The sequence below is a fragment of the Parasteatoda tepidariorum genome, chromosome 2 (assembly GCF_043381705.1).
Source record: "Parasteatoda tepidariorum isolate YZ-2023 chromosome 2, CAS_Ptep_4.0, whole genome shotgun sequence".
Classification (NCBI taxonomy): Eukaryota; Metazoa; Arthropoda; class Arachnida; order Araneae; family Theridiidae; genus Parasteatoda; species Parasteatoda tepidariorum.
In genome coordinates this window covers 12,681,899-12,694,518 of record NC_092205.1, presented here as the reverse complement: position 1 = coordinate 12,694,518, position 12,620 = coordinate 12,681,899, and the positions used below count along the sequence as shown (strand labels likewise).

Sequence of the window (12,620 nt, the reverse complement as noted above, 5' to 3'; positions counted from 1 at the left end):
ATTATATATATATATATATATATATTCATACGTGCGTCTTTAAAAATAACTTATGTCAACCCCCTCACTGCTATGAAACCACTTACTTATATGAAAATAACTTCTATTTATAAGTTCAATGCGTAAAGAATCAGTCACCCCAAGCTAAATGCCAGCTAATAACGCGTAACGTTGAAGCTAATTTGAGTAAAACAGCTGCAATAGAAACGAAATAGCTCCGATTGGGAGGAAAATTCAATCATCTTTAGGCTAAGAATAAACAAAAACTGCATCATAAAATTTAATCTTTTGAATAAAAACCAATGGAAAATAAGAGTTTCAGATACTTTTAATTGTAAGTCTATAAAATTATTTGCATGCGATGTATAATGATTATAATGTTATAACGTTTCACAGCTCATGATACAAATTATTCGCAATATTTTGAAGCGTTTTGTGACATGATTTCATAAACTAATGAGTTGCTACAAAAGTCGAGAAAAAATAGTGATAATTATCCAAAATTATATTTGCTCTGGTATAATACAATTGTAAATTCATTTATCTTGGATTATATCTTATCCCCTGTAGCATAATACGTAAATTAAACATACATTTGTGAGAAATCGGTACAGTCAATACGTTTTATACGTAAATTTTACGTAATATTGATGAAATCGTAAAAAAAGTATTTTGGTAAAGGTATATAGTATTCGGTAAAAAAGCTTTGGTATATTTTACCTAATATTAACGCAATGGATTTTATTAACTACCCTTCGGTAAGATTGTTTTAACATATTTTACGAAAGATAGACGAAAGAATATTTACCATTTAGATTTAGTAAAAATAACTCTGTATATTTTACGTATTATTGACGAAGCAAATTTACCATTTAAATTTTGGTACGAATTTATTGACACATATTTTCTGTTTTTTGGCTAACCACTTTTTTTTATAATTCGACGTTTAAACTTACGAAACTTTTACGAATGTTCAATAAAATTTAAAGGTGAAATATCCGTATTTCTGACGTAAAATTGATGATTCCCTGTTGACACGAATGTATCTTATGTTATGTTTATCATATGTATCTTTATAGTGTGTTTTACTTCATCGAGAAAATCTTAGAGTTATTTAATGTCAAAAAGTGTTTTTCAATAAATTATTCAGTTTAGTGAAAACCAGTTATTTGTGGTATAGCAATTATAAGATTTTATGTTGAGTGTTTTTGGTCGAAATCAAAGAATTGGGTGGATGTCAACAAAGAAACCGGTGAATGTCAACAACCACAAATTTCCCTCATTCACAGTAACAGAGATATCATACAATAATCAAACAGAGATATCATGCAATCGTGACAGCCCGTAGATGGTCAAGGCCTACTGTGCCCATCTCAGTTTTCTTGACATTGGGCTCATGGGTGCAGGAGCAGATGTTCCGGTTGGGTGGTCAGCCGAACCTGGATCCCCTAGTCCTCAAGCACGCTTGGTATTCATTTTATCGACCCGCTGAAATGATGAAGGGTGGAAACAACCTCTGCTCGGCCCGAGGATCAAACCCAGGACCTGTGGCTCGAGAATTCGAAAATTTGGAGCAAAGTTGCTTCAAATAATAAAATTTTTGCTTTAAGCTTGGTTAGCAGTTAATTTTGTTACGTTGCAAAATTAAAAGATGACTAGTTGTCTATTTATCGGCAAATTAATATTTCTGGTACTTACAGCAACGTCTTCGCTGTCGTCTGAAATGTCACTGATGTGAAAAGCTTCTTCTTCCACATCGTCCTCCCTGTCAGTGCCCCATCTCTGATCATATCCCATTGGACTGGGAGGCCTACTGCCTTTCACTCTGTCCACATCCCGCCTGGTGGCTCTGGGGGGCATCTGGCCTGGAATGTTGGGTATGGGTGGTGACTTCTCTCCTCCCATACGTTGGTGGCCGACCAGAGGGTCCCGGATCGAAACCCTACGGTCCTTGCCGGCTACCATGTCCGGAGATGTGGGAGGTAAAGGGTTGATAGGATCTTTATGGGGGGCCGCTGGGCCAACAGTAGTTGAAGTTTTGGTGGCCCTGCTGCAGCCGCTACCCATGCATTGGCACACGATTTACGGGTACTCCATTCCTAAAAAAACGAAAAATTAAATGAATTTAAAAACAATATTTACATTAAATATTTAATGAGGTTAAACAGAATTTGATCCTGTTTTTCAATGATATGTATTGTAAGGAGCTCTTTTTTAATCTTCTATGCCTTAAGTAATTCTAATGTGCTCTTAAACGACGCCATAAGCATGTCGAAGAAAAAGATAAATATAGTTCTCCATAAAAGTTTAAAGTGGCTACCAGAGTAGCTTAAGAAAAAGCTGTTTAACAATTTTAAAACGGCGGAATTTAACTTTTGAATCTTTGCTATTACATTCCATAGATTTAATTCCTATTTCTTTAATTAGAAAAAAAGCAACTTTTCATTTTATGTCTGTCATTGAATAGCTCAACCATGTTGGATTTGTTGTTACTAATATTCAACTCCAAATCTTTGATATTGTGAACCCAATCTGAAAGACAAAACTCCATCAAACATTGGGTTGAGCTGTAGTGGCTCAGGGAATAGGACATTCGTCTTCCAATGAGGTGAGCCAGGTTCAAATCCCAGCGATGGCTGATCGATACGAATTCCGCAACCGACTTGCACGGACCACAGTGATCACATAAAATATCCTCAGTAGTAGACGGATCATGGGTTAGAGTCCCCGAGCAGTCAGATGAACCGTGGGAGATTTTTATGGCTTTCCTCACCATGTAACGCAAATTCGGATTACTTCCATCAAAAAGACCACCACGAAGACAACATTTCTCCCAATACTTCATCGAGGAGTTCCCTTGTCTTCTGGAGTGGGTTCAAAATTACAAAGCTACGGAGTTGAACATTTGTAGTCGCAAATCCAAAAATATGATATTTTTCGAATCTCATTTCTGAATTCCTACATTTTGAGGAATTAAAAACTGTTAAACTTAATATAATTGACATCATATTTTGCGTAACATAATAATTTTTTAATCTTATTTCTAAATTCTTTCATTTTGAGGAATTAAGATTTGTTAAACTTAATATAATTTACTTCATACTTTGCGCAACATGATAATTTAAGAATCTCATTTCCGGATTTTTACATCTTCAGTTAGTAAAATTATTACAGCAATTCTTTTGCTTCAAATTTAATAAAAGAGACAAATCCACCATAAAATTTTTGAACCGGATATAAAAGTGGTGACTCTTTTTATACGTGTGTAATAACATGAAACGAATTTTAAAAATTTATCAAAAAATAACTTACACCCATACAGCAGGTTCTCCAACAAAACGAAGTCTGTTTTCAAATACGATGAAAGGAGAATTATGAATTTATTTCATAATTTCCTATTCTGAGATCATTTTCTTTTCAAGCAAAATATTATTCTTCAACTCTCCTTAAAAATGAATGAAAAACGATAATATTTTAATGAGACGAAAGATCTCCGGAATTTTTCATTCAACGTTGCCAAGGTCTCATTTTAAAACAAAAGACTGTTCGTCATCTTTTTCTTGATGGCTCCACCCAAAAAAAATTTTTTGATGAAAAAGATTCATAAGTTAGTTCTATTATCTCACAGTTTAGGAAGATCGGGGTTTTTCGATAGAAGTAATCAAAAGTTTCATTCTCCCACTCTGTCATTACAGAACATTTTTTTTTTTAACCTTTTGAGGGCAGATGTTTTCAACTCGATGACAGTTCTCTGTCATTGTCAAATAGATGGCACAGACCTAATTCTCGATCACGGCTGGTCAAAATATCATAAACTAAAAAGTAGCTTTATGTGCCGTCCTTCCACCATTTTGAAAGGGGAGGGGATGTGATCCTCGATCACGTAAGGTCCCTGGTGAAATATTATTTAGTTTAATGATCCACCGCCAAGATAAAAGCAATAATTTTTTGGCGATATTTCGAAGGGAAGAAATATTTCCTTATTCTGTTTTGACTATTAAGCAAAATTGAGAGACATGTGCTTTTAAGCAGTTTTTAAGTCGATTTTTTCTTATTAGCAGTTGTAAATAATAAGAAAATGGTCTATTCAACTTATAAGACTAAATTTACAGCACAAATATTGCTCTCTGATCAACGATATTAACACTAGAAAGACTGAAACTTAGTATATTGTACCTATATTGCCCAAAAGCAGTCAAAATAACTGGACTGTAAAAGAATAAATAATGTGTAAAGAAATTTGTTTAAAATTAATTTTTAATATTTTTTATATTATTTACAATTATATAACAAGTTATTAGTAAATATTAACAATAAAAAAATTATATGTTGTCCAAATTTCTAAGAAATTACGTCATTATATACATCATTGTTTTTCTAATTGAAGACACTTTTGGAAGAACCGGTTCAACGCTTAACTACCATAATTTGAGCCACGATAACGCGCAAATATCCTGAAACCTTATTGATGCGTTAATCTAAACCGTATTCTCCTTCTATTTGAGCCATAGTATGGTTTTAGCAAGTTTAAGACAGAATTATTTCCACAATGGTTAAGTACAACTTGCTACCATATTAAGCTTACAATTTGAATGTCAATGTTGTTTAATACAATCCAAAATTTTTAACACAGTCTATGAGTATGGTTAACAACTTAACAATTATTATACAAGAATTTGAAATTAGTCCACCAATATGGAAACTTTAAATCATGATTTAATTAGATTTGATTGGGGTAATTATGACCATGGGGTAGATGTGACCAGTGGTATTTTTTAAAAAAAACTTAATCAATACTAAGAATTTTAAAAAATATGTTTTATAATGTTTTAAGTGTACATTTTGTTTCGAGAATTTTAAAATACTTTTTAGATAAAAATATTGTCATTATTCAAATGATTCTAAAAAACTATCGAATTCTTTGAAAAATAGTTTCGGCACATGTTGATTCAAAGTGATTTTAACGGTCGGAGAGGTTTTGTGCAAGTGTCAATCGATTGATAGCCTAAGCCCAATTATATTTTCTTCCACTTTTGATTATTATTTTCCGCTTGTATTAAAGTTCATTACCCGAAAGTATATATGATCAAAATTACATCATTGTTTTTTTACCAGTACGATGTAATTATGACCCTATTTCATATTAATTCAAAATTGGCGACATTTCGTCTTTTTTTTTGTACAGAAACGTACACAAAAAAGAGTATCATTCTCTTTACTCTCTAAAAAAACCTGCAAGAAGCTTTTGTGATGGTAAAAGGGATGAGACTGAATCTGTTGCAAATTAGAAGAGAAATTATTTCAGAAAAGCCACGACGATGGCCGCTTTGAACAGGAACTGGAAGAATAGAAACTTGTAGATTTTTTATTTACAAAAACCAAGTTTGGTTATCCTCTTAACCAGCAAGAACTTTTGCCTCTTATGGAATCTTACGTAAAAGAATAGTAAATATTACATTTCTAATTCGAATATTTTTAACGACGGTGAGCCAAAGAACAACTGGTCTGTGAGCTTAATAAAAAGACACCTTTGTTTTCTTGAAGATTGTGCCTAGCAAACACAATTTTGAAATCGTGTTAAGATTTTACGAAAATCTGTTACAAAGAATAAAAATAGACATCGTCAGATTAACCTTTAATCACGATCCCACCCATGTGCATGGGATAATTGAGAAGGGGTAAGTACTGACCGTGAGTCAAGAACAGTTCTAGAATATTTATCGGCTGATTCTGACCCCATATGTAGTCAGAATTACTCAAAATTTTCGAGTTTTGAGAAATTTAATGGGACCAACTCCTTACTATCCCTTTGACCATCCCTTCAGATCTTCAATCTATGACTTTAGGAGCATAAATACGTTACTTAGAAGTTTGATTACATTTTTTTTTTCAAATTTCTTAAAGAATCAAAATATTATCCTGTACTATTGAAATATTAATTTTAATTTTTTAAGGCGACAAATTATTGTTCGAAATGAAAAAAATTCAAAAGTGGTCATAGTTCCCCCATTTGACCCTGACCTCTGTGGATATTTATGACAACAATATTAACCAGGGCCGGGATAGCCTGGTCGGTAGGGCGCTGGGCCCATATCCAAGAGGTCGTGGGTTCGATCCTCGCCGGCCGAAGACTCCCCGTGTAGTAAATGGTGACTGATGCACGTTAAATCTGTCGAGTCTCAAAGTCCTCCATGTTCCCACAACAAATCAATACCTCTGGGGGTACTGATCCAGGAGTTTCCTTGTCTTCTGGATTGGTTCAAAATTACAAGGCTACGGAGTTAAACGTAAGTAGTCGTAAACCCATGAAATTGGGTCGGCTGTTCAACGACGGTTATTTTATAAAATAAAATAAAAACAATATTAACCAGGAAAAGCCAAAAACAAAACTCTACAATTCCGTCTTGTTAACTCGGATTGATATCAAAAACATATCTGTAGTCTCAGTAGACTCAGTTTCAATAGCTTAATCGACGATTGGTAATATAAATAAATAGAAGATATTTCTTGGGATAAATCTTGGCAATTTCAATTTTTGACGTATTTTAGGTTTTATGCTTGACCAGTAGATGAATTCAAATGTTTAATACTCCATCAATTTTTTTCTTTGATTGCTGCTCCCTCCCTCATAATTTATCTATTTATTTTTAAAAAAAGATATGTAAAAATATTTTTTTTTAAATCATAAACTGTACATTTTTTTAAGCAGAAACCATGATTCTTATTAATTGATATAAATTTTTTTTCCAATGCCCACCTGTGTTAACATTTCGTCAATTCAAGCATTTACAGGTCCCGCAGTAAACTGATCGTTAAGACAGCGTTCCCAGCAGGTCACCGAAGTCAAGCATCATTGGCTGCGGTCAGTGTGCGGGTGGGTGACCACCTAGATTAAGGACCGAGGGTGTGTGAAATTGGTCCTCGTTAGACTGTTCCACCGAAAAGTGCTCGACTTCGCTTGCAGGTCGTCAGGCTACCGAAGCGGGGGTTCCATCCTCTCTGCAGAGGATCAAAATTGTGATATCATGTCTTCGAATCATCTTCAGGGATATTTCCCAGACCGTTGCCAATAGCCCATTGTGCGACGCAAATGAACTACAACTACAACAACAACTGCAAGTATTTACAGGGCAGAGTAGTTAACTACTCTCTTAGGGGCACCATATTAGGTTGACCAACATTGCTGTCACAGTAAGAACAGATAGGACAGAGAATGAAACAGCACCCATGCCTTGCCCGGGATTCGAATCCAGTTCCTTTCTGATGCAATACCATTTTCCTGACTCCTACACAGTCTGGTCGGCCATAAATTAATTAATTAATGGCACAGAATTTATTTGTCGAATTTAGTTTAGTAGCTAAATTTATTATTTTACGAAACAATCAGGATTTGAAGCATTTTATGACATTTTAATGACAACGTTTATGACATTTTCCAAAAAAATAAGGAAAAATAGGTTTTGATATTTGTAATAAAAAAGTGGATGTTTTTAATTTTTTGATCATAAACAAAAAACATTTCTGGAATTTTTTGAAGATCTTATGTTATTTTTATTTTATTTGTTCATTTATTTATTTTTCACGTTGCAGACACCACAAATAATTTACTTTTTCACGTCTATTAGGATTATTAGTACTGTTTTATGTTTTGATAATTTGCATCAGTTTCTAAGTTACAGAGTATTCTTTTAATGTATTTTGCAAAAAAAGATGCGAATGTAAATGCTTTGAAACAAATGTTAAAGTTCATTGCAAACACAAAATAATCAGTTAACATAAATAAAATAATTTTTACCCTCCGTTTTCTAAATAAAATTGAAATATGTTGTATCGAAAAAAAATATTGATTTTTACTCAATATCCATGGAATTATCCTGATCAATTTTTATCCTGACTTTTCAATTGTACTATTGTAGCGTGACTAAAAGTTTTGTTAGACTCAAAACAAATGTGTTGCTCTGGGGAAAAAACTAATGTTCACTGATTGGTTTTACAGTACGTGTGATATTATTTCAAAAACAGTAACACAAAATTAAATTTTCATGAGTTTCACAATCTAATTAATACAAATTTTTCAAATCACAGCTAAATGGCTCTGTCTGTCTCATTTATGTGTTTTTATTTGGGTTAATACATTTAGTTTTCGTGGCATTTGTATCGTAGCAACCGCGTTTTAGAAAAGGCAGGTGACTCGTCAATTATTGATGCTAAGTAAAAGCTTTGAAAAAGGACTGAAAAGAATAAACTGATGACCTACAATGTTCATGAATAACTGAAATTGAAAGCAAACGAAATACATTTAACGCTGCGAGATCGTTATTTATTATTTTCATGCACAGAATTTGTGGTTTAAGCGATTATAGGCAAATACCAAGTTAAAGACAGCCGACAAAAAATGGTTTGATGTATTAAGTTTAATTTTCAAACACGTTTTTCTAATTGATTTATCAGGTGTGTGTTTTGGAGTGATTTTTCCTATGTGTTTTGGGGTAATTATTTTGAGGAAGTATCGGAACCAACGAAATAAATCATAGAACCGACATGAAATGGTTAGGTCAGACAGAGTTTAGATAAACTACATTATTTTTGAAGATAACTGCAACTACGGCTACTTTTTTTCAAATATAATGACTACAAACTACTTTGTTGTTGTAGTTGTTAAGGTAAATAACCGAAATTGGGTAGTTGTTGTCTTCCAACGGTGAATGTTGACAATCATACAGTCTCTTTGGTAAATGTCCGAAATGTATACTAGGACTAGTTAAGTACCACTGCTCGGTGTGCCCTAGCCAGGTATACCCTACATCAGGGGTGTCAAACTCGCGGCCCGAGGTGAACATTTTTGCGGCTCAGACTATATATTCGACGCAAAGTAAAAATAAAATAAAAATGTGAATTGGAAATCAAACTAGCATATAAAATTATAACATACTTTATTTATAAACTATACGGATCACTTTAAATTGTACACGCGAAAATGTAAGATTCTAATTGGCTTGCGGCACCTGCCATTCCAGGGATACTGCATCGTATCAAAAATACGCAGAAAAAATTTCAAATCTTAGAACAGAATTTGAAACAAGATTTAAAGATTTTAATTCCTTTGAAGACAAATTTTGTTTGTTTTCTTCGATTTTCTCAATAAATATAGACTCAGTACCCAGTAATATGCAAATGGAAGTGATTGAGATTCAGTGCAACTCAAATTTGAACGCAAAATTCATTGAAGTGGGTGTGCCTGAATTTAACAGATATTTACCGGCAAGGTTTGAAAATACTCGAAAATTGGCATAAGAAATTATTTCCATGTTTGGAAGTACTTATCAGTGCGAGCAATTATTTTCTGTTATGAATGGAAATAAATCTCCTGTCCGAAACCGAGTTAATAATGCTCACGTTGGTCAATTTTGAAAGTAGTCTCGGCCAATAAAATTTCTCCCGAAATAGGAAAGATAGTAGCAGAGAAGAGATGTCAAGTATCAAACAATAATTTAACTTTATGTTTATTACAACGTACTATTCGAAATAAAAATATCTGTTTCTATGAACATTGATTTTTCTTTCTTTTTGCGGCCCACCTAAAGTTAAGCATTGTTTATTTGGCCCAAGTTAGCTTTTGAGTTTGACACTCCTGCCCTACATCAATGTTTTTTAAGGTTCAGTGCCACTGCCCGGCATACCCTACACTTATGAGTCTTTAAAGTTAAGTGCCACTGCCGGTATGCATTTAAACGGTACTCCTAACACTGATGTTTCTCCCAATATATATTCAGCAGATATTAAAATATCGAATAAATATAGTAATATCAGCGAATAAATTAGTATCAAATCGGATATAAGAAGGTTGAACTCCGACCCATCCCAGAGGGGTATACGGAGATAAAAGTAAAATTATTACAATAAAATTTCTCTAAAAACTAAAGTTACAGTAAAATTTCGCCAAATGACAGTGGTGGTGATCAGTTAAAAGTGGATTAACAATAAACTTTGACAATTAAAAATATGTGTTAAAGGCAATGAAACCCAATAGCGCCGGTGTAAATGTCGAGAATTAAATGATTATAATAATAAAGAATCAAGAGATAAAAAATCTCAAAACTAAAATCAATGAAAGCTAAAAGTCCAAATAGTAAATGTCTAAAAGTAAAAGTCTGACTAGAAGTCTATGAAGTCTAAAATCAAAAGTAGATAAAAATTCAAAATGTAAGGCTAAAAGTTGATTAGTAAAAATTAACGATGACATGCTCTATTGTTGGTTCATGACTGGGGTCAGTTGATCTGGGGCTAGAATGTCCTCGAGGGTTTGTTTCATAATTTGAGTCACAATTTTCCTGCAGGTCAATATAGCGAAGAATTGATGTTCCTCTTCGCAATTATTCATGTGGGTTCCACGAAGTGCTCGGAATCTTGGACAGTGCTTAAGTAGATGATCAATGTCCTGTCTCACTCCACAGTAATTGCATGAAGCTGATTTTTTGATCAAATCGGATATAACAAATATTTCGGACTTCACCAAAGCGACTATGTGATTACTAAAAAACACCAGCGAAAATCGACATTATCTTTATTTCGTTGATTCACAGCAACATAGTTACTATTTCTACTACTTTTAGAAGACGAACTTGGCTAGAGAACTTTATTTACACCCATGTAATCCCTTAAATTACACTAAAATAGTTCGGAATAAAAAATTGCCTTATTCAAATGTGATCAATCATCGAGAAATATTTATTCATGTTTACATGATCCAGTTTGTTAAGCCATTTATTATGTTCTTTTAATCTTCAACATTTCATGCCTTTCTCGACAGTGAATATTCAATTTAAGAAAAGCTAGGAATTTATCAAATATTTTCAATTTTGTTAAGTGTGTACTGCTCTTTTATTTTCTCAAAGAAATAAAGTACAAAAAAAATAAGTTTTCTTTTATTGAATTAACGTCATTGTTTCATGAGAGTACATTCGCATTTGAAGGTGGGGCGATGACATGATATGAGTGATAAATTAGCTATTATTCGTAATGGCTAGTTGCAGGACCGGCTTATGCATGTCGCGGCCCCTAGGCAATGCTCGTCTCGCCCCCCCCCCCCTACCGTCTTCTAACTTCCTAATATATTTTTTCGTTAACACAACACTTTATTCATAATTACGCTGTTTTTTATTACATAGGTATATTATCACATTATTCAATAAAAATATTGAATCAAACGAAAAGAATATAAGTAATTAATATATGCATTTAAAAAAAATCATACAATAAGCTTAAATATTAACTCTTCTAACTTTTTTTATTACAAAATCGTTCAAGACATCAACAAAGTTAACCTTTTCCAATACATCATTTTCAATTGCCATTATGGCCAATGAATTTAAAAGGTTTTGAGACATAGTTGAACGATGACAGTTTTTAATTAATTTCAATTTGGAAAATTTTCGTTCACCAGTGGCGTTTGTAATCATTAGACTTCTATATATTTGCAAAACTGTCATTACATTCGGGAAAGTTGATTGTGCCATGTTACCAATAGTCAGTTTGTAAGACTCTTCGGCAGGCACATTTTTTTTTCCGGCGTCTTCTAATTGTAAGATGAAGTATTTATACTGCACCATTTCGTCTATAAACTCAGGCTCAATGTCCTCAAAATAATGTTCCTTAAACTTTGTGTAAGCCTGTCTAATTTCAGCGTCGGATTTTGACACAATACAACGTATGTATTTAGCGGATCGGGGAATTCCCCAGTCTTGCGACGAAAGAACCAGTACTGCCAACCTTATTTTTACATACTCTTTGGTAGCTTGGCCATAGAATATACATACCTAAGGTAGGTACCAGAACAGTAAGTGTGCATTCACAACGAAGAATTTTGCGCGTTTTTCAAGCGTGTTGTGTTAAAAAAGCTGCTCTTGCTGTATAGTCATCTGATTAGTCGGCGTTAAAATTGCCGCGATAAAATTGCTTGCGATTATATTACTGCGTTATATGAACTAACTACCATAATATTAATATCTAATTTGGAATGCGTTCAGAAATGTACTAAAATAGCGCCGATGTAATGTACAGAGCAAGACAATCGTCATTGAAATTTCGAATTAAATTTTTACTGTTTAAGAAACATTGTCAATTTTTTTCTCTGTAGCACAGGGCCCCTGAACGTGGCGGGGCCCCTAGGCAGCTGCCTACAGTGCCTAATGGATAAAACGGCCCTGACTAGTTGCGCAATGTGTATTTCTAAATGAATAATTCTTAATAATCCTCAGCTGTAGGGGCATTCTCATATCGTTCACTGACGGATTAGCAAGGATTTGCAATAATTCGATTCGATAAATTAGCTGAATTTGAAAATCGTTTTCTTACTAAACAAACGTAAAAAATAGTTGTCAGGAATCGCTACAAACTACTGTTTTTTTTTTTTTTTTTTTTTTTTTTTTTTTTTGTTTTTTTTTTTGTATCACACTGCTCACTTCATTACTTTTCTTAAGAAGTAGACTACATTACAAACTACGAAAAAAAGTAGCGAAAATAGTAGTTTTGCTACTTCCGACTGCTCTGTTAAGTATATAAAATACAATATTAAACATCTTTTTCTAATCAAGTTATCAATTTTAAGCTTATTTTGTGGT

At 33.3% G+C, this 12,620-nt stretch overlaps 1 protein-coding gene across 2 annotated transcripts in view; it reads right to left on the bottom strand.

Moving 5' to 3' along the window:
• The window catches only part of LOC107455915 (calpain-A), a 64,939-nt gene that overhangs the window by 36,049 nt on the left and 16,270 nt on the right, over positions 1 to 12,620 (bottom strand). The window contains exons 1-2 of one of the 2 annotated variants that reach the window (XM_071177177.1): positions 3,313 to 3,446; positions 1,699 to 2,099 (exon numbers count right to left, since the gene is read on the bottom strand). In XM_071177177.1, the coding sequence (XP_071033278.1) occupies positions 1,699 to 2,067 (369 nt within the window). In that variant the 5' untranslated portion in view covers positions 2,068 to 2,099; positions 3,313 to 3,446. Of the gene's footprint in view, positions 1 to 1,698; positions 2,100 to 3,312; positions 3,447 to 12,620 lie in introns of those variants that run through there. The other variant, XM_016073643.3, reaches the window with a different exon arrangement.